Genomic DNA, 21,350 nt, shown 5'->3' with positions numbered 1-21,350 from the left:
AACAACAGACCTTAATTATACTACTAAAATAAAAGCTAAGTTGTTGTCAAATTCATTCCAATTCATGGTGACCCCTGTGTATCAGAGTCAGAATTGTGCTCCATAGAATTTTCAATGCTTGCATTTTTCCAAGTAGATCTCTAGTGCTTTCTTTCAAGATGCCTCTGAGCGGACTCAAACCACCAACCTTTTCAACCTTTCCCCCAGCTAGCCAAGTGCATTAACCTGTTTGCACTACCCAGAGACAATTATACCACTAACAGACCTTAGCACTTAAAGGCCACAAAGGTACTTACTAACATGTTCTCAAAAACCACTGTATCATGAAAATGGGGACCCAGGAAATCATTTCAAGGGCCATCTGTTCAAACATGCTGCATCCAACAGGTCATTTTCTAGTGTATCTGCACCAGAGATTTACTTTGTATTCTTAATGCCAACTCAGGAGCAAGATTCTGTAATGTATAATGGTAATATGCTTTATTGCTTAATTATTCCTGTGGGCTATTAGTTCTCATTCCTAGAAGGCAACTTGGTGTAAAAGAGATAGAGTTTGATTTGCCATTAAAGGATCTGCTCTATGTTCAACTATACCATTTCACTCCGTTTCTCATCTAGGGAAAATACCTTCACTCCTACAAGCTGGTGTCTTAATTTACAAAATTGAGGAACTTGACATCTGTCCCAGATACCTCATATGATTCATGACAACAATGATGAAGATAATGATGATAATGAAACTTAGCTTACAGCCCCCCAGCACATGGCTTCAAAACAGTGAGAGTTTTCTCCCTGACATGGCCCAGTGTTACATGTATTTAAACAAATTCACTCCTTTTTATCAGTTGTCAGTTCTAAAATCTTCCTCTTGTTGCTGTTAGTTGCCGCCCAATGAGTTCCAACTCATAGTGACCTTATGCACAACAGAACGAAACACTGTCTGACCCAGTGCCAGCCTCACTATTTTGTTATGCTTGAGCCTACTGCTGCTGCCACTGTGCCAATACATTGCATTGGGGGTCTTCCTCTTTTTTGCTGACCTCCACTTTACCAAATATGATGTCTTCCTCCAGGATTATCTCCTGATAATATGTCCAAAGTATGAAAAATGATGTCTGGCCTTTCTGGCTTCTAAGGAGCATTCTGGCTGTACTCTTTCCAATACAGATTGGTTTGTTCTTTTGACAGTCAATGTTACTTTTGATATTCTCCTCCAACACTGTACCTCAAATGCATCAATTCTACTATATTCGTCTTTATTCATTGTTACATGCATATGAAGTGATTGAAAATATCATGGCTTGGGTCAAGAGCATCTTAGTGCTCAAACTGAAAATCTTCCTGGAGGAGGTTTAATAACTATCTTCTTGGTTTATAGTAGTGGCTGTTCCAGGCTTTCTATTTAGAAGTAGATTGGGGAATTAAAAGGAGTCTTGGTAGCGCTAAGGGATAGGCATTGAGCTGCTAACTGCAAAGTTGGCAGTTCAAACACACCAGCCACTCCATGGGAGAAAGATGAGGCAACCTGTCATCGTAAATATTTATAACCTTAAAAATCCTAGGGGGCAGTTCTACTCCACTCCATGGGGTCATGAGTCAGAATTGACTCCTGGAAGTGGGTTTGGTTTTGGTTTGGTTTAGGGTTTAAAGGAAAGGTTAGGGCATTTTTAAGGCAAACGTATACTTCTATTGCAATCATATACTTCTATCTAGAATATGTCTATATCATTATGGCTAAGAGGGCGCTCTGGTAGTACAGTGGTTATGAGTTGGGCTGCTAACCTCAAGGTCAGCAGTTCGACACTCCCAGCTGTTCCATGGGAGAAAGATAAGTCTTTCTGCTCCCGTAAAGATGTATAGCCTCTGAAACCCTGTACAGGGTCGCTATGAGTCGTGACTCCACAGCATATACCACCATCACCATTATGCCTGAGAGTCAGAAGTTAGTAAAGATTACATGACAACAAAACTTTCCTTCCAAGTTCCCTTTTGATAGACCTCTGACTTTGAAGGGATTGACTAAGTGACTTTTCGGAGGCCCTTCCAGTTCTATGATCCTTTTACCATGAATTCAGTTATTGATGACCCTCTTGGAACAAGGTAGGAATCAGGAGAGCATGATTTTTAAGAACCTTAAGCATTTAGCCCTAAACTATCGTCTATAGGGCCCTCAAGGGAAAAGATTAACTTAGAAGCTCATCATTTCTGTGTATTCACAGCCATCTGCTTTAGTATTTATGTTTCCCTTGCTTTGGCTGTTTACTGATAATTATTTTGGTTACTCGGGAACAAATCTTATAATCCTGGGGAGGCAAGGACAGATGCAGATGGCTGTGAATTACATCCAATAGGATCAGAATACGGTTCATGAATTTCAGCCCCTCACCACCATCAGCACTGAATTTGGTTCAGTTATAGAACAACTCTTGGGGAAAGTAAGGGAGTTGAAAAAATTGAAACATAAAAGAAACCAGGAAGAACATTGCAAAGGCTCTTTTTAGGAGGAGGGAAGACACGTACATCATCACCAATATGATTGCAATGACTAGTCCAGGATTGGAAAGTTGTCTCAAGATCTTGGCCATCCAGCTGGGGAAATCATGTTCCAGTGTCTCTCCAATGACTTCAAACATCCTATTTTTGCCACTGGGGAGGGGGCATGGACAAAAACAAAAATAGGAAGAGAAGTTCATTTCAAACATATGGGGTAAGCATAGCCATAGCACAATAAGAAAGAAAGACCTGGAAATCTAATTTAAAAACCAGTCAATAAAAATCCTATCACTCTCAGTGTTTTGATCCTCAACGAATCATAAGGATAATAAAGTTCTTTGTTTCGTTGTGTAAGGGGTCAAATTGAGTTTGGACCAATGTGTCAGCAACTAAATAAAAGTATAACACCCACCTAGGAAGAAAACTATAACTCTTTCTCAAACAGTGACTCAATTCGTATTCAGGTCAGGAACCTGACATTTAGCTAGTATAGCTCTTAATGTTTTGACCTCAGATTCTCAGTCCATGGATAACATATAAGATATGTAGCCAATGCAGTTATGAAGTTAACCATACTATTAGAACTGTGTTGCCTTCTTTTTAAAAATGTATTTCTAAAATTTTGATTGAAATATATTTTTGTAAAGAGTGCATAAGTCTTCCCTCAACTGTTCTTGTGGGGAAATGTTCTTGCTCTGAGTAAAGAGTATACTTGATCTTTAACCTTAGAAATGAGCATAAGAAATAATTTAATGGAATAAAATCTGCAAATAATCTAATATCTTCCTTTCAACTTTCCACCAGACTTTTTCATCAGAGTTGTTGATAGGTAACCACATGAATAATAAGTCTTTCTTCCTTTCAACCCTAGACATGATTACTAGCTTAGCTCTGCTGCTAAGAACAGAAAGTGTGAAGATACAGAAAGCAAGTCTGAAAAGCAAAGTTCCTTACCGGATTGACTCACAACCATTAAGTTGAGAACTAGCCCCTATTAACTGGTGAAATGCAAACAGGAGGCCTTAATTTAGCATATAATGTCCAGAATTATAAAGCAATATTTCTTGGGCCAATGTATTTTTCTGTATATACAGATTGATTCTACTATGAAAAAAAATAATTTTCAGAAAAGTGACTGGGTTATTTTTTGCAAAGTTGTGCACATCACCAGAATTAAAAGTGGTGTATAACTTAATATAAGTGGACTTCAAAAGGTTTATGGAAAAATAGCATTAAAAGACAACAGAATTTTGCCATGAACTTTTTATGCTCCCTTGCATAATATTTTGTTTGTTTTAAATCTTAAAATGTCTTCCTTATGATATGACCATGACTTACAATTGCAGATCAGATTATTTTTCTCCTGTTGTAACTAATAAGATCTTTGGACAAGCCTAAACAGAGCCAAGTATCTTGTCAGAAGTCACTGGACCACAAAGGAAGGAATAAATTTTGCTTCACTAATTATAGATTCACATTAAATATCAAGATTTATGATATAGCTCTGTAGGATAAGCACTGGACTGTGAACAAGGTCAGAAATTTGAGCCCACCAGTAGCTCCTCAGGAGAAAGAAGAGATTTTCTTCTCCTGTAAAGATTTAAATCTTCAGAGACGCTATAAAGAGTTGTTATGAGTTGAAGGCACGTAACAACAAATGATACATGAGGAGTATTTGGGTGATACAAATGGTTAAGCACTTGGCTACTAATAAAAAGACTGGCACTTCTAACCCACCCAGAAGTACCTCACAAGAAAGACTTGGTGATCTATTTTTGAAGAGTCACAGATACTAAAATCCCATGGAGAACTTCTACTTTGACTCAATTGTGGCTGTCATGAGTAGGAATTAACTGAATTGTATATAGGACACATGAGGGGGAATGAAATTTACAGACAATGGGGTTTCTTCTTCATAATTCCATTCTAATTAACCATGTTTCTCACCTGCCATACATAGGCAAAGAAGAGCAGAGATGATAGAATGCATACTCCCTTCTCCAGCCTCTCAGGTCTATGAGGTGAAAACAGAGGAACTAGAATTTAAAAGATAATCCCTACCCACAAAGGTCTTTTAGCATTCAGTGTGTCCCAATGCAAAGGTGCTAACACCTCTGGGGTTTCTCAGGTGTTTTTTCCAGGTCATGCCTCTTACCAAAGAAAGGAGTCCAAGTTTCTAAATTATACACAAATAACACACAAGGATCTACAAAACCCTGAGAATTCCTTCTTCTTGATTAAGTCAAGTATGCATCACAATATTCCAGAATTCTTTTCAAGTCTGTCTGAAGAAGAGTGAACTACTACTATATTTAACCTATAACTCTCCAGGAGGTATAGCTCAACCCACCAGAGATTAGAATAGTTTGTGAACAGGCTTATCTAAACTCTACAGATAGAAAATCCATGTCCAGTTAATTTTTGAAATCTCCTCCAGTGCTTGGTGCACAATGTTGTAATTGTTGTTAGATGCCATTGGGTCTGTTCCAACTCATAGTGACTCTATGCACAACAGAATGAAACACTGCCTGGTCTTGGTAAGTCTCACAATTGCTGCTATGTTGTGAGTCCGTTGCTGCTTTCTTCTGTGTCAATCCATCTCGTTGGGGGTCTTCCTCTTTTTCATGGATTCTCAGCTTTACCAAGCATAACATCTTTTTCCAGGGACTGGTTCCTCCTGAAATATGTCTGAAGTACTAAGATGAAGTCTCAACATCCTTGATTCTAAGGAGCGTTCTGACTTTGACTTCTTCCAAAACAGACTTGCTAGTTCTTTTAGCAGTCCATGGTGCTATCAAGATTCTTCTCCAACACTATAATTCAAATGCATTATTCATCTCTGGTCTTCTTAGTCATTGTCCAAGTATCACATGCATATGAGATGATTGAAAGTACTATGGCTTGTCTTGTTGTTATTGAGTGCTGTCGAGTCGATCCTGACCCATAGCAACCATGCCGACCTTGCAGTTCAAATGGCTTTGCAGTCTGATGCATAACCCACAGCACTACACCAGGGCTTGTATTAGGTGCACCAAAATCCTCAAAGTGTCATCTTTGCTCTTTAATGCTTTTAAGATGTCTTTTGCTGCAGATTTGCTCAATGAAATATTCCATTTGATTTTTTTGGCTGCTACTTCCATGGGTACTGATTGTGGATCCAAGAAAAACAAAGTCTTTGACAACTTCAATCTTTTCTCTGCTTATCATGATGTTATTTATTAGCACAGCTGTGTGGATTTTACTTTCTTTATTTACATTGCAGTGCAATCAATACTGAAGGCTAGTCTTTAATTTTCATCAGTATTTCAAGTCCTCTTTGCTTCCTGCAAACAAGTTATGTCATCTGCTTATCTCAGATTGTTAATGACTCTTCTTCCAATCGTGATGCCATATTCTTCATATGATCCAGATTCTCAGATTATTTGCTCAGCACACAGATTAAATAAGTATGGTGAAAGGACACGTACCTGGTACACACCTTTCCTGATTTTAAACCAATCAGCACCTCTTGTTCTGTTTTAACAACTATCTCATGGTCTGTGTACACGTTCCTCATGAGTACAATAAGGTTTTCTGGAATACTCATTCTTTGCATTGTTATCTATAGTTTGCTATGATTCACACAGTTGAACATCTTTTCATAGACAAAAAAGCACAACTAAAATTCTTTCTGGTATTCTCTGGTATTTTCAGCCAAGATCCACCTGACATCAGCAATGATAGCCCTAGTTTCACTGCCTCTTCTGAATCTGGCTTGAATTTCTGGCAGCTTCCTGTTGATTTACTGTTGCAATAATTTCTGAGATATATTCAGCAAAATTTTACTTGCATATTGCATCGATCATGATGATTTCTGCAATCCGTTGGGCCACCTTTCTTTGGAATGGGCATAAAAATTGATCACTTCCATCAGTTGGCCATATAACTATCTTCCAAATTTCTTGGCATAGATGATTGAGTGCCTCCAGAGATGCATCAGTTTAGTGAAACATTTTATCAAGTGATCTCCAGCACAATTTCTATCTCCAAGATCCTATTTCACAACTGCTGAATTCTGTTTCCAATTTTTACATTTTAATCATCAGTAATTGTCAATGCATCTTGATCACTTTGATCAATTTCAGACTGAAGAAGTAGTTGTTGTTGTTGCGAAGTGCTGTTGAGTCAGTTCCGACTCAGAGCAACCCTGTATAGGGTTTTGAAGGGGCGGCTGGTGAGCTTGAACTGCTTACCCTGCAGTTAGCAATCCAGTGCTTATCCTACAGTGCTACAGCAGGACTCCAAAGAAGTTGGTAGAATTATTTAATTTCATCATCATTGGCTTGAATGGTTGCTCTATACATTTGAATAAAAGTAGTATTAACTAATCTTCCTTATGTTGTTGTTAAGTGCCATCGAGTTGATTCCGACCCATGGCGACCCTGTATAGGGTTTCCAAGGAACAGCTGGTGAGCTTGAACCACCGACTTTGCAGTTCAAATGACTTTGCAGTCTGATGCATTAGCCCACAGCACCACACCAGGACTCCTTGTAGGCATATGGATATTAAACTATCATAGACAGCATTGTTCTTCAAGAGAGATTTTGACATGCTCTTCTGATGATGAATGTGACACCATTCCTCTTCAATGGCAGTTCATGAAATAACCACATGATTATCCAATTCAAAATGGCCAGTCCCGATCCATTTCAGTTTATTAATTCCTATGACATCAATCTTTATTCGTTCCATTATATTTTTAATGACTTCCAATTTTCCTAGATTCCTACTTCATACACTCCATATTCCAATTATCCATGGGTATTTACAGCTATGTGTCACTGTAGGATAAGTACAGGACTTCAAGATCAGTATGAGCCACAAGGTTGGTAGTTTGCAATGGGTCAGAGCCATCTCAATGACACTTAACAACAACAATTCTCATTCTGAGTTGTGCCCATAAGCAAATAAAGATCTCAAAAGCATGCTCTAGCCACATCACTAAGGTCTATTCTACTTTGAGGAGACAGCGCTTCGCCAGTAGTACTGTGAGTACCTTCCAATCTGAGGGACTCATCTTCGGGCATTGCATCAGACAATGTTCCACTGTTTTTCATAAAAATTTCAGTGGCTAATCATCCTGGTGTGATGCTGTGGGTTAATGCGTCAGACTGCAAAGCCGTTTGAACTGCAAGGTTGGCAGTTCAAGCTCACCAACTGCTCCTCGGAAACCCTATACAGGGTCACTATGAGTCAGAACAGACTCGACGACACTTAACAACAACAACAACAACAATCATCCTGGTGTGATGCTGTGGGTTAATGTGTCAGACTGCAAAGCCATTTGAACTACAAGGTTGGCAGTTCAAGCTCACCAGCTTCTCCTCGGAAACACTTACAGGGTTGCTATGGGTCAGAATTGACTTGATGGCACTTTACAACAACAACAATCATTCAGAAGTGGTCTTCCTTCCCTTCTTCCTAGTCTGTCTTAGTCAGGAATCTCTGTGCCCACCATGGTTGACCCTGCTAGTATTTAAAATACTGGTGGTGTGGCTTCCAACATCACAGCAACACACAAGCCACCACAGTATGATAAGCCGACAGTGGTTGTGGTATACACTAAGCATTATCATTCATTGATTCAGAATATTGAATAGCATCTCACTGTGTTCATCTTCATAAAGATGGAAATATTTTGCATCCAATCTCTAGAAGTCATTAGACTATTAAGGAAGAGAAGCACATGGCATATAATTACAAATGAATCCTATAATAGCAGGTATCACAATACAACGTAAATTTTAAAAACTCTATAAACATATCAAACACATCAGCTGTTCCTCAGAAACCTTATCCAGGGTCGCTATGTGTTGGGACTGACTTGATAGCACTTGATAACAACAAAAACATATAAATTATACTTATTGTAATTATATGATCTCTGTTCTTAAAAATCTACATAAAATGAAAACGAGAATATGAAAAACATCAAGATGTCAAGAGTTGTTATTTGAGGTCTCTGGAGTTGTCAGTGTTTGTTTTCATGTTAAAATGTCTGCATAATTTCCACATCACTAGGATAAACACATGTTACCTTTTCAGCGAAGTGAAAATACAGTTCTTTGAAAATCATCATAATATATTCATGGATGTGAGTAAGAAGTTAGAGAACTACAAATTGTTCAGAATTATCACCATACAGGTGTGAGAAAAAAATCAAGTATCAGTAAGTGGGGTGGATGGAGCAAGCAGAAGAACATTTTTCATGTGAACCCCAAAGAGATTCAAATTGTTGAGATGGTTAATGTTAACCTACTTCAGAGTCTATTGGAATAACTTCCTGGAAAATTCATTCTCTGTAACCACCCCCCAAGTAAACAAAATAAATATTCTTTTGTTTTAAAATAGATTGCCTAAATACCATGGAGACACATCTTCGGAGGGGTGGTGGTTGGTAGCTTTGTGCTGTGGAATTGGCTTCAACTCATAGCGACCCTGTACAGGGTTTCCGAGGCTGTAAATCTTTACGGGAGCAGAAAGCTTCATCTTTCTCCCGCGGAACAGCTGGTAGTTTCGATCTACTGACCTTGAGGTTCACGGCCCGATTCGTAACCACTATGCTACCAGTGCTCCTTACTCCACAGAAAATATCTAAAGTTCTCTGATGTCAAAATAGTAAATACATTCCGTGTTTTTGCTTATGTTTATCATTTAGGAAGCACTTGTTCAACGGGGGATACTATGCCTTAGACACAAACTATCTTTTTGACCCCGCGTGGCACGGTGGGTTGATACGCTCGACTGCAAAGCCCGTTTGAACTGCAAGCTCAGTGGTTCAAGCTCACAAGCTGCTCCTTGGGAACCTTATACAGGGTCGCTATGGGTCAGAACGGATACACTTAACAACAACAACAATACACCAGGGTTACTTGTCTGTAGCATAGAGGCACCAGGGTTAAGGTTCAAACCCTAAAATTGTATGTGCCTCACTCAATGGCGTTTTGAATAGGGATACATGTTTAGCTACCATTCGACTTCATTTTTTCGTTGTATAGTTACTCTTCTAGATGGCTAAGGTCGTTTGCTGTGCTTTACTGAGAAGTTAAAAACACACTCTTAAAATATGTTCTGGATATTAAGTTGAGCTGGTAATTTTCAATTAACTGAAATATATGCATGGCTTGCTCTTGAACTTCGTGCCCTGAAATTTGTTAAGAATTTATTATTAAAACCTGTCTTTTCTTCCGGACTGCAATTTCATATTTAGCCTCCAGATGTCACTGTCTACATTATTTAGTTCAGCCTCTTGGCGTGTTAAAAAGAAAGAAAAGGGGAGGTTAGTTAACATCAGGAGTCCTGGTGTGGTGCTGTAGGGGTTCGTACTGGACTGTGAGCCACAAGATCAGCGGTTCAAACCCATCAGCTGCTCAATGGAAACCCTATACAAGGTCGTTGTGATTTGGATTCAGCCTGATGGCACTTAACAACAGCTCACATTCCTGGGAATGACAGAACTCTAGCTGGTTTTCCCTATCAGATGGCTTAACTTTTCTTTCTTTTCTAAATAAATAATAACTCAGGCTATTATTAGAGTGAAAATGCCTCTTTTATACTTATACTTAGTCCGAGGGCAAAGAACTCTTTGACTTAGTAATGTGGGTCTCACAGCATGAAGGGAAATTATACGTGGCCATTATTGCAACATGCGTGTAATTGCTTTCGCAGTCACGTTTCCTTCACTGTAAAGGAGAAGTGACTCAAATGCATGCTAATTAATGACTCGGCATGCAGATTGTTGGGACAGTATGGTAAATTCATTTCTAAGGTCCTTTAAGGAATGAAATTCCAACCCTGCAGATGCCAGTGACTTTGTTTTCTTGGTATTTGCCATCAAAAGAAGTCAGTCATAGAGGACTAGACTTGTACATCATCAGCATGGGTCGAAGAGCCTTCTTAATTCTTCATTGTGGTGCTGTAGGATAAGCCCTTGATCACAAGGTCAATTTGAACCCCAAAGTCAGCAGTTCAAACTTACCAGCCACTCCTCGGAAACGCTATATGGTGTTGCTATGAGTCAGAACTGAGTTGACATCACTGAACAACAACAGCAAAACATTTGAATGGTACATTGTTGATTTCTTAGTAGAGTACATATGAGGAACTTCCTTATTTTCCTTTTTCTCATGTAGCATTTTGACGTACAAATTGTATGGTCCTCTTTATATTCACTATAACCTAATAATCATTCTATTTGCTAGGTAACTTGTGGGACCATCTGCTTTATTATTATTTTCAACTTGGTGAGCTATGTGAGAAGTTACAATAACTTGTTGCATGTAGATGCAATAGTCTAGTATCAGGAAGACTTTCAGCCTTGCTCAAAGTTATTTCTTAATATGGAAACAGCTCTGATTCATCATCGATATTTTACCTAGGCAGGGAGTAGAAAAATCAAATGATTTCACTTTTATTTTTCCCAAATGAAGAAGTCAGTAGAACTTGCCCAAGAACTCAGTCTTCACGTCACACACTGAACTTGAATACCCAAATGATCTCGTTTCTATAGAATGAAAATGCCATTGTTTGGGGGAATGAAAGGCCCAGTCAATAAATGACCTTTCCCACCTCCACCCCTGAAAGAAAAACATGCCCAATGGAATGTCAAAGATGAGAAACCTGAATGGGCCACAATCAAAAGATGGCGGCAGGGATACGATCATGTAGAGGACAGGCATGGTGGACAGGAAGAGGATGAGCAATAGCATGCTCAGGTAGAAATTATTTGATCTGGAAGCTTTGAAGACCCTGGCCTCGGGAACATTGCAACACATCACAGCCCAGCACTGGAAGTACATGGATGTGTGGAGCCGAAGAATGTTGATTCCGGGGAGGCAGGGAGCATAGAAGGAGCCCATCCTAGAAAGAAAAACAGAATGCTGCTCAGTTTTAAGTCTTTACTCATAGCATAGTCACACGCCTGTTCATTTTCCATCATGTGTATTTTCTGAAGGCAGGAAATGCATTGCTATTATTACCCACCAAATCCTGTTAATAAATAACTTGACAATTCTATTTCTGTCTTCTATATGCATTTTACCATTATCCCATTATTGTAGGTGTTGGATATATAACTCTTTCATGAAACTTTGGTTGCTCACTAAATATATCTGCTATCATCAATAAATTTAAACTACAAAATTATTAAATATTACATTTCTAGCATTTGTTTTAGTTTTCTCTTTTAACTCCAAAATAAGCTCATTTTCCCCAAATACTCATATCATTAATTACTACATTTAAAAAGTTAAATTTTAAAAGTAACTGACCATTAAAATTGTTCATTCTATTCAAGTCAACTGTACATTTGGGTTAATTACTTCAGCACTGCACTGGGAACTACAAGGTCAGCAGTTCAAATCCACCAGTTGCTCCTTGGAAACCCTGTACAGGGTTACTATGAGTTGGAATTGACTCAATGGAGGCACTTAACAACAACAACAACAACAACAATTAATTTATGCTTAATAAAAAAATTTATATTTTTTTCTGATGCTATTTTTTACTTGTAGCTGGTATGGTGTTTTAGAGCTGCCAGGAATGATATATTTGTGTCCAACATGAGATTATGTTTTGTTGATAATTTATAGCTAGTTCTATGTATTTTGAGATGAAAATTCTATATATCCATTTCATTTTCTCTTTATCTGTTTATTTTCCTAATTTAGACTCTCTTAGGAACCTTCTTGGGCAAATCCTCTGCAAAAGACCTTGCTTTAAGTGTAAACATGTCATTTTGAGGGCTAAGGTATACCTGACCCAAGCCATGATATTTTCAATCACCTCATATGCATGTGAAAGTTGGATAATGAATAAGGAAGACCCCAGAAGAACAGATATATTTGAATTATGCTGCTGATGAAGAATATTGAAAGTAGCATGGACTGCCAGAAAAACAAATAAATCTATCTTGGAAGAAATATAGCCAGAGTGCTACTTAGAATCAAAGATGGCAAGACTTTGTCTCTCATACTTCTGCCATGTTATCAGGAGGACCCAGTCCCTAGAGAAAGATATCATGCTTGGTAAAGTAGAGGGTCAGTGAAAAAGAGGAAGACCCCCAACGAGATGCAATAACACTATGGAAGCAAAATCGGTCTCAATCATAACACTGACTGACTCTGTGAATGACACAGGATCCGGCAGTGTTTCATTCTGTTGTACAAAGAATCGCTATGAACGGGAATGGACTAGAGAGCACGTAACAACAACAGGAATCCTCCACTTTATGCATCTGATTTTTTAAAAACTGATTTGAAATTAATAGCACTTTTAGCCAGGAATTAGTTAGCTTAGTTCATTATTTCAACAAAACAAATTCAGTTTTCTTTGATGAGAAAGACTTTTAGGACCATAAAACCATTTAAATAGCAATATGCATCCAAGACCAAAGAGAAGTCTAAGCAGTATAAACAGAGTGCTATCTTTTAAACTACCCCAACTATAATAAATTTATAATTATGTTTAGGGTTTCATACTTGGTGGACATGTAGAGTAATTGTTTAGGAAGGGGATGGCTGAATTAGATGAAGAAATTATTTTCTGCTGTAGCTGAACTTGTGCCAACCCAAATGTAACTTGTTCCATTGAAAAGTGGACTCACGCCACAATTGGGATTGATTTGTTGACAGGACTCTAGACAACAGATCATAATGATATCTTTCCTATATTGAATTTACGAGAGACATTACAGAAAGTCAAACTAGTTTTCAAAGACTAGGAAAGTAGATTTTGGAGCAAGACAGTTTATTTTTCTTATGGGAGAGTAGTAGAGAACTGAGGACTCCAAAAAGATAAACAAGTGATAGCCCAATTTCAGGGATCAGAATTACAAAGCACTACCATTTGGTACCTGGAGTCCTGGTGTGGTACTGTAGAAAAATCACTGAACTGCTAACCACAAGATTGGCAGTTCAAACCTACCAACTGCTTCTTGGAAACCCTTTAAAAGGTCACTATGAGTCAGAAGCGATTTGATGGCACTTAACAACAACAACCACAACCAACTGGTACCAGATACTGTAGCTGGAGTTCTAGTATGGCACTGTGGGCTAATGCATCAGACTACGAAGTCATGTGAAGTGTGAGGTCAGTGGTTCAAGCTCACCAGCTTCTCCTTGGAAACCCAATACAGGGTGGCTATGGGTCAGAATCAATTCAACGGCACTTAACAACAACAATAACTGTAGCTGTGGACTCCTGATGTAGCACTGTAGGATCAGCATTGGAATTCAAACCACAACATCAGCAGATCAAACTCGCCAACTGCCCCTCGAAAACCTTATACAGGTTCGCTATGAGTCAGAACCAACTTGATGGTGTTTAACAACAGCACTACAGCTGTGGAGTCCTGGTGTGACACTGTAGGATAAGCATCGAACTGGTAACCAAAAGTTTGATTATTCAAATTCATCAGTCACTCCTCGGAAAGCCTACACTCATAGGGTCACTTGAGTCAGAACAGACTTGACAGTACTTAACAACAACAACCACAACCATAGCTGTGATGTAATATACTTGTAGGATAAGGATACTCTTCTAAAAATCAGGCTTAGATATATGTCTGACTTGTTTTGGCCAATAAAATATGAACAGAGATCAAGTATCTCTCTCGTAGGTGGAAACAGCATGAACTCCACATGTTCTTTCATTCTGTTCTCCCCCTATTACTGTGACCAGCAATGTTCTAGATGGGTTCTATTCTTTCATTGTGGGTCTCCAAAGTGGGGCTATTACTATGAGCAAATCTCTCCACCATTTCACATTGGATATGTAGTGTAAATAAGAAATAAACTTCTTTTCTTTTCTTTCTTCTTCTTGGTAGGACACTAAGATTTGGGGGATACATTTCATTCAGCACAGTTTCGTCCACCTTAAGACATAATTTTACATATAATTCAAAACACAGACTGGTGTCAAACCACATTTATTTTTACCTATAAATATACATGGAGTCCTGGTGTGGCACTGTGGGTTAATGCATCAGACTGCAGAACTGTTTAAACTGCCAGATTCGCAGTTCAAACTCAGCAGAGGCTCCTCAGAAACCCTATACAGGGTCACTATGGGTTTGAACTGATTTGACAGCATTTAACAACAACAACATACATATATATGCATTGTTTGTATTTGTGCATGCATTTTGTTGTTATCTTGTTATTAAATGCTGTTGAGGAGGTTCCTACTCACAGCAACTCATTATAAGATTTCTAAGGAGTGGTTGGTGGGTTTGAACCACCAACCATGTGGCTAGGAGTCCAGTGCTTAGCCTATAGTGCCACACCAACACTCCACGTGCATGGATATGTGCATACATATTATAGTTATGTGCATCTATAGATTAATAAATTTCAAAATAAATATCACTGAGACATTTTGCACAAATGACTCAAGAGCCCTAACTTTGGAAAGCTGTCCCCAGTACAGTGATGTCTGAGCCTTCTACTCATCCTAACTGTGCTCATGACTCACAATCCACTTGGCTCACTAAGTCCCTTATCCAGTCTTGATTCTATCATCTGTCAGTTAAATATCAATGTAAAACCTGCACTTTATAAAATGCTTTTCTTCCAAGAAGATCAAAACAAATGGAAATTTCTTTTATTTACTCCCCTTACTGCTCCGGGACATGTTACATGGCAGGTAAAACAGTCACATTTTGTGAACTGAGAAAACAAGTAGAAAAAAAGGTTCTGGAACTGGGTGGAGAATACACAATTAGGCAGTGTTTGGCATACACTATCTGAAACTTATCTTCTCTCTCACGGTGTGTGATCTGCTATCTCTCTCTACTCTGATATGATAGAGATGTCATTCTTGAAATATATTATTACACAAATCCATGGTGTCTATGTTAGAAATCAGTGTGTGATGTAAAGGTGTGCTGATAACTGCAGCCAAAATATCATGCCAAAATGGATTTTGCCTATAAGTGTTTGCTCGAATAGCATTGATGTAAATCATCCCTGCATTACATAACAACTTCAAAAGCAGAATTGGCTATTGCTAGTCACAAACCAACCAAATTGACACAAAATCTCCAAGCTGTTTTGGTGATTTTTGTAGATGATGGCAAAGTATGGGCATCAGACCCTCTTGCCTCATAATTTAATGAAATTGCCCTGTGTGAGTCCCCTTCGGCAAGATGAACCTTCTAACTCACATTTAAACACTGTTACCATGCTTCCCACATCCTCAGTAACTTCCTGGGAGATGAGAAAAGAATATTTGAGCAGAGAGTTGATGTGATGGTGAATAATTGGGTTTGTCTTGTTCTTGTGTTGCGGATTTTTGCTTCTGAGATTCTAGAAAGTATATGGATAGCTGTGAACATTCAAAGAAACTTTATCACTTCCTAAAGTTCTTGTCAAACTAGCCAGAAGCAAAACTTGACCATTGTCTGAAGAATAAATACATAGAAAGTTATAGAACAATGGGTGAGAGATTTTGTTAACAGATTTGCCTATGGGAGAACTGGATACAAATTTTAGATTTTAAGGATTATAGTATGAACAATAGTGGACTAAATGGTTTCAAAATTACAAGTAAAAGCAGCCAGGAGAGCCATCACAATGGCTTTTCTGACAATAAAAAATGGATTTCTAAGCTGAACTATTGTCTCAACTCTTAGAGAACACAATAGACAGGCAGCAGATGTCTGCACAAATGGCACACACCAGGCCTGAGGGAATTATGGCACTGTGTGTAAGAGCCAGGGAGTTAGAAAACAGAAATAAAAGGCACTGGTTTCTCATTACTCCAACAGCAGTGTTAGCCATTTTCTGCCATCACAGCAGAATCCCCTCCAGGAAAGGAATGTTCCAGAACCCACTGACAGTAACCGGCTTTACTCTCTTGGTCAGTAGTTAAACCTTGGACCTCCTTGATTTTCCTTCCTGCATGGACAATAAAGAATGCTTTTCTTTCACTTCTTAAGGAATCTTAGTGGCATAGTGTATTAAGCATTGGGCTGATAATCATAAGGCCAGAAGTTCAAAATCAACAATTGCTCCAGGGAATAAAAATGAGGTTGTCAGGTCCTGCAAAGATTGAAAGTCTTGGTAACTCTAAGGAGCAATTCCACTCTGTCCTTCAGGGTCAATATGCGTCACAATCAATCTGACAACTGTGGGTTTGGCTTTTGGGGGTCTTACACCCACGGGAGAATGATGAGGCGTTCTGCTCCCGTAAAGATTAACAGCCTCGGAAACCCTTTGCAGGGTTGCTATGAGTCAGAACTGACTCCACGGCACATAACAACAACAACAACACTCTTCAGTGGTCCTCTAGACACATTAAGTCGTAACTTACAAAATTTAGAACGTGAGGAGAAAAGAAGGGCATTTTTAGATATACCTGGCAATGCAGAAAATAAAGTGTTTTTTGTTTTTTGTTTTTAATATTTATTCACCCAGTGAGACACAGGAATTTGGCAGTTTCCATGGCAGGACGATGGGGCATTTGAGAGTGGTCTTTACATGACTGAAGCAAGACGATTTTAACATTTGCAGAGAGGTACAGTCTGTCAGCATGTACATGTTTAGTAATTCAAGCCAGCTGTGGTGGAAGGATTTGAGTAATATATGTAGCCTGTTCAAAAAATGAGGCTACTCACTGATACTTGTGCATGGAACGATGGTGTGGTTGGTAGTGTATTGTTTTAGTTGTATTAGGTATGTATTAGGTATGAGGGTTGGGTAACTTCTAGTTAAGAGTGACAGATTTCTACAACACATGGTCTCCAGATGAATAACATGCTGTGATTTAATTTTTAAACTCAAAAACTTCCTCTACTGTATCAGTACTTCTTAACCTGTCAGGGTTTACAGTTAGAATGCTTTCATTCCACAGAGGATATGACAGCCCTTTATACATTAAAGGAAATAACACTGATGTGCAAATAGCTCTACCAAATGAGTTACAAAGTAAAGATCATACGTATTTTTAACATGTCCTTCCTAACACATGTTTATTTCTATAAACAACAGGACTTGTTAAGATACTTTCTCAAGTATGTATTTAAATCTATTCAGTAGCGATGACACAATTAAACTAGTCTCTCAGAGGCCTTAAGTTAATTTATTTCATATTTAACACATGGTAATATGATCACGGGTATTTCACTGTGTGATCCTCAATATAAAAATATGGCAGCCTTCAAAAAAAAAAATCTACTGGTAAACCAGTTACTGTGGAGTCTGTATGACAGAGTGGAACTGTGCTCCACAAGGTTTTCAGTGACCAACTGTTCAGAAATAGATCAGCAAGACTTTCTTCTGAGACACCTCTGGATGGGTTCAAACCTCTAATCTTCCAGTAAGCAGCCAAGTATATTAATTGCTTATATCGCCTAGAGAAATCTACCAGCCACAAAATAGACTCATATTTGACAAAGGATGCCCTGTGAAACCATTAGATTTGTCTTGGAAAGCCAAGATTTAAGATAAACCTATTGTCTTCAAGTTGTTTCCCCTCTGACAGAGATTCTATACAAGAAAGTAGAGCTTTTCCCTTAGGGTTTCCAAGGTTGTACACCTTTATGGAAGCGGGCAACTCATCTTTCTCCTAACAAGTGACTGGTGGGGACAAACAACTGCTACACCAAGACTTACGATATGGAAAAAAATACATAAACTATTTAGGTTTAAGGCATGGAGGAAAAATGTAAACTATCAGTCCCATCCACTTTGCAAAAGCAAATGAGTTAGACACAAATTGTGGTCTCCTCTGATACTTCCTGCAGTAAGTGACCATGCAGACTGTGGCAGAGTGAAAACTGTCCACTGCTAGCGTACCAGATCATGCCTTGGTTGAAGATCAGCGCGAGGACATTGCCACTGATGTCAAATTCCGTATATGAGGGCTAAAGGAGACACAGACATTCATCGGATTAGCATCTCAAACAGTGAAAATTAACAGGCAACTGTCTACATAGACCCAGCTAGACTCTCAGCTACTTTTTACAGACACATTAGCAGAGCAATCAATATAACAAATCATTAGACAAAAATAACAAGAAAGCACCTTTTTTCTTTTGGCATAGTAAGACTCATTTTAAAATGTTATCATTCAATGTTGTGAATGTGTGGGCAGACAGGCTCTCTCATACACTGCTGGGAAAAGTAAAGATGATAAAAAAACTTCTAGAAAAGCAATTACAAGATTTTAGAATCTTATTCTCTCTGACCCTGCAAGTCTACATCTTAAGCCATACAAAGGAATTTGTCTTAATGAAGTCATCAGAAATACAGATACATTTTAATGAGCAAAGATGAAACCATCTAAGTATATAACACTGCTTAAGGAAACCTAGTATAGTTTGACTATACTGTGTATTGCAGCTAATTACAATCATTTTACAGGAATATTTGCATACATGAGAGAAAATTATGCTCTAATGGTAAACAAAGGAGCTTTGGTACTATAGCTGATTATGAGCTGGGCTGCTAGCCTCAAGGCTAATAGTACAATTCTAGTAGTTGCCCCATTGGAGAAAAAAAAGAGGTTTTCTGCTCTTATAAAGATTTACATATATGCCTTGAAAATCCTATGTTGTTATTGTTGTCAGGTGCCATCGAATTTGTATCAACTCATAGTGACCTTATGCACAGCAGAACGAAACACTGCCTGATCCTGGGCCAACCTCACTACTGTTGCCACCCTTGAGTCCATTGATGCTGCCACATTGACAGTCCATCTCACTGGGGGTCTTCCTCTTTTTCTCTGACTCTCCACCTTACCAAACATGAAATCGTTCTCCAGAGACTGGTTCCTCCTGACAGTATGTCCAAAGTATGAGAGTCGAAGTTTGGTCATTCTGGCCTCCAAGGAGCACTCTGGGTGCACTTCTTCCAACACAGATCTGTTGGTTCTTTTGGCAGCCCATGGCACTTTCAATATTCTCCTCCAACACCGTAACTCAAATGCATCAATTCTTCTACGATCTTCCTTATTCACTGTCCAGCTTTCGCATGCATATGAGGTTATTGAAATTACCATGGCCTGGGTCAGGTGCACCTTAGTCCTCAAGCTGACATCTTTGTTCTTCAACACTTTAAAAAGGTCTTGTGCAGCAGATTTGCCTAATGCAATACGTCGTTTGATTTCTTGACTGCTGCTTCTATGAGTGTTGATAGTTGATCCAAGAAGAATGAAGTCCTTGACAACTTCAATCTTTTCTCCGTTGATAAGAATGTTGTTTATTGGTCCAGGGGTGAGGATTTTTGTTTTCTTTACATTGAGATGCAATCCATACCGAAGGCTGTGGTCTTTGATCTTCATCAGTACATATTTTAAGTCTTCTTCATTTTCAGCATGTATCATCTGCATATCGCAAGTTGTTAATGAGTCTTCCTCCAATCCTGATGCCATGTTTTTCTTCATATAAACCAGCTTCTTGGATTATTTGCTCAGCATACAGGTTAAATAAGTATGGTGAAAGAATACAACCCTGTCACACACCTTTTTTAACTTTACACCATTCAATGTTCCCGTGTTCTGTTCGACAACTGCCTCTTGGTCCATGTACAGATTCCTCATGAGCATAATCAAGTGTTCAGGAATACTCATGCTTCACAATGTTGTCCATAGCTTGTCATGATCCACACAATCGAACGCCTTGGTGTAGTAAATCTTTCTGATATTCTCTGCTTCCAGCCAAGATCCATGGGACATCAGCAATGATATCCCTCATTCCACATTCTCTTCTGAATCCAGCTTGAACCTCTGGAAGTTCTCTGTCAATGTATGCTTCTAGCCATTTCTGTATTACCTTTACCAAAACTTTACTCTCATGGGATATCAAAGATACTGTCTGATGATTTCCGCATTCCATTGGGTCACCTCTCTTTTGAATGGGCACAAATACGGATCTCTACCAATCAGTCGGCCAGATAGTTGTCTTCCAAATTTCTTGGCAGAGATAAGTGAGTGCCTCCTGTGCCACCTCACTTTCTTGAAAGATTTGAATTTTTATTCCATCAATTCCTGGTGTCTTGTTCTTTGCCAGTTATTTCAATGCCCTTTGGACTTCTTCCTCCTTTAGTATTATTAGCTCTTGATCATATGCTACCTCTTGAAACAATTGAACATCAACCAGTTCCTTTTGGTACAGTGACTCTGCGTATTCCTTCCATCTTCTTTTGATGCTTTCTGCATCATTCAATAATTTGTCCAAAGAATCCTTCAATAACGAAAGTCAAGGCTTGAATTTTTTCTTTAGTTCCCCCAGCTTAAGAAATGTTGAGCGTGTTATTTCCTTTTGGTTTTCTGACTCCAGATCTTTGCATATTTTCTTGTAATATTTGGCTTTATCTTCTCGAGCTGATCTTTGAAATTTTCTGTTCAGCTCTTGGACCTCCTCATTTCTTCCATTTGCTTTAGCATCTCTACACTGGAGAACAAGTTTCACTTTGTCTTCTGACATCCATTTTGACCTTTTCCTTCTTTCTTGTCTTCTCAATGACTTTTTGCTTTCTTCATGGATGATGTTCTTGATATCATCCCACAGCTCATTGGGTCTTCAGTCTTTAGTGTTTAATGTATCAAATCTGTTCTTCATATGATCTCTAAATTCAGGTGGGATGTATTCAAGATCATATTTTGGCTCTCGTGGACTTGTCCCTTTCTTCAGCTTCGGTTTGAATTTGCATATGAGTAATTGATGGTCTGTTCTACAATTTGCCCCTGGTCTTGTTTTGACTGAATATATGGAGCTTTTCCATCATTTTTTCCCACAGATGTCGTCAATTTGATTTCTATGTATTCCTTCCTTCTGGCATGGTCCATATGTATAGTTATCTCTTATGCTCTCTAAAGA

At 38.6% G+C, this 21,350-nt stretch overlaps 1 protein-coding gene across 1 annotated transcript in view; it reads right to left on the bottom strand.

Moving 5' to 3' along the window:
- Window positions 1–21,350, bottom strand: part of TMC1 (transmembrane channel-like 1) — a 186,453-nt gene that overhangs the window by 12,098 nt on the left and 153,005 nt on the right. The window contains exons 15-17 of the mRNA XM_006835003.1: window positions 18,328–18,395; window positions 11,153–11,392; window positions 2,521–2,646 (exon numbers count right to left, since the gene is read on the bottom strand). Coding sequence (XP_006835066.1) covers window positions 2,521–2,646; window positions 11,153–11,392; window positions 18,328–18,395 — 434 coding nt within the window. The remainder of the gene's footprint in view (window positions 1–2,520; window positions 2,647–11,152; window positions 11,393–18,327; window positions 18,396–21,350) is intronic.

Source organism: Chrysochloris asiatica, unplaced genomic scaffold (genome assembly GCF_000296735.1).
Source record: "Chrysochloris asiatica unplaced genomic scaffold, ChrAsi1.0 scaffold00014, whole genome shotgun sequence".
NCBI lineage: Eukaryota > Metazoa > Chordata > Mammalia > Afrosoricida > Chrysochloridae > Chrysochloris > Chrysochloris asiatica.
This window is presented reverse-complemented; position numbering and strand designations above follow the sequence as displayed.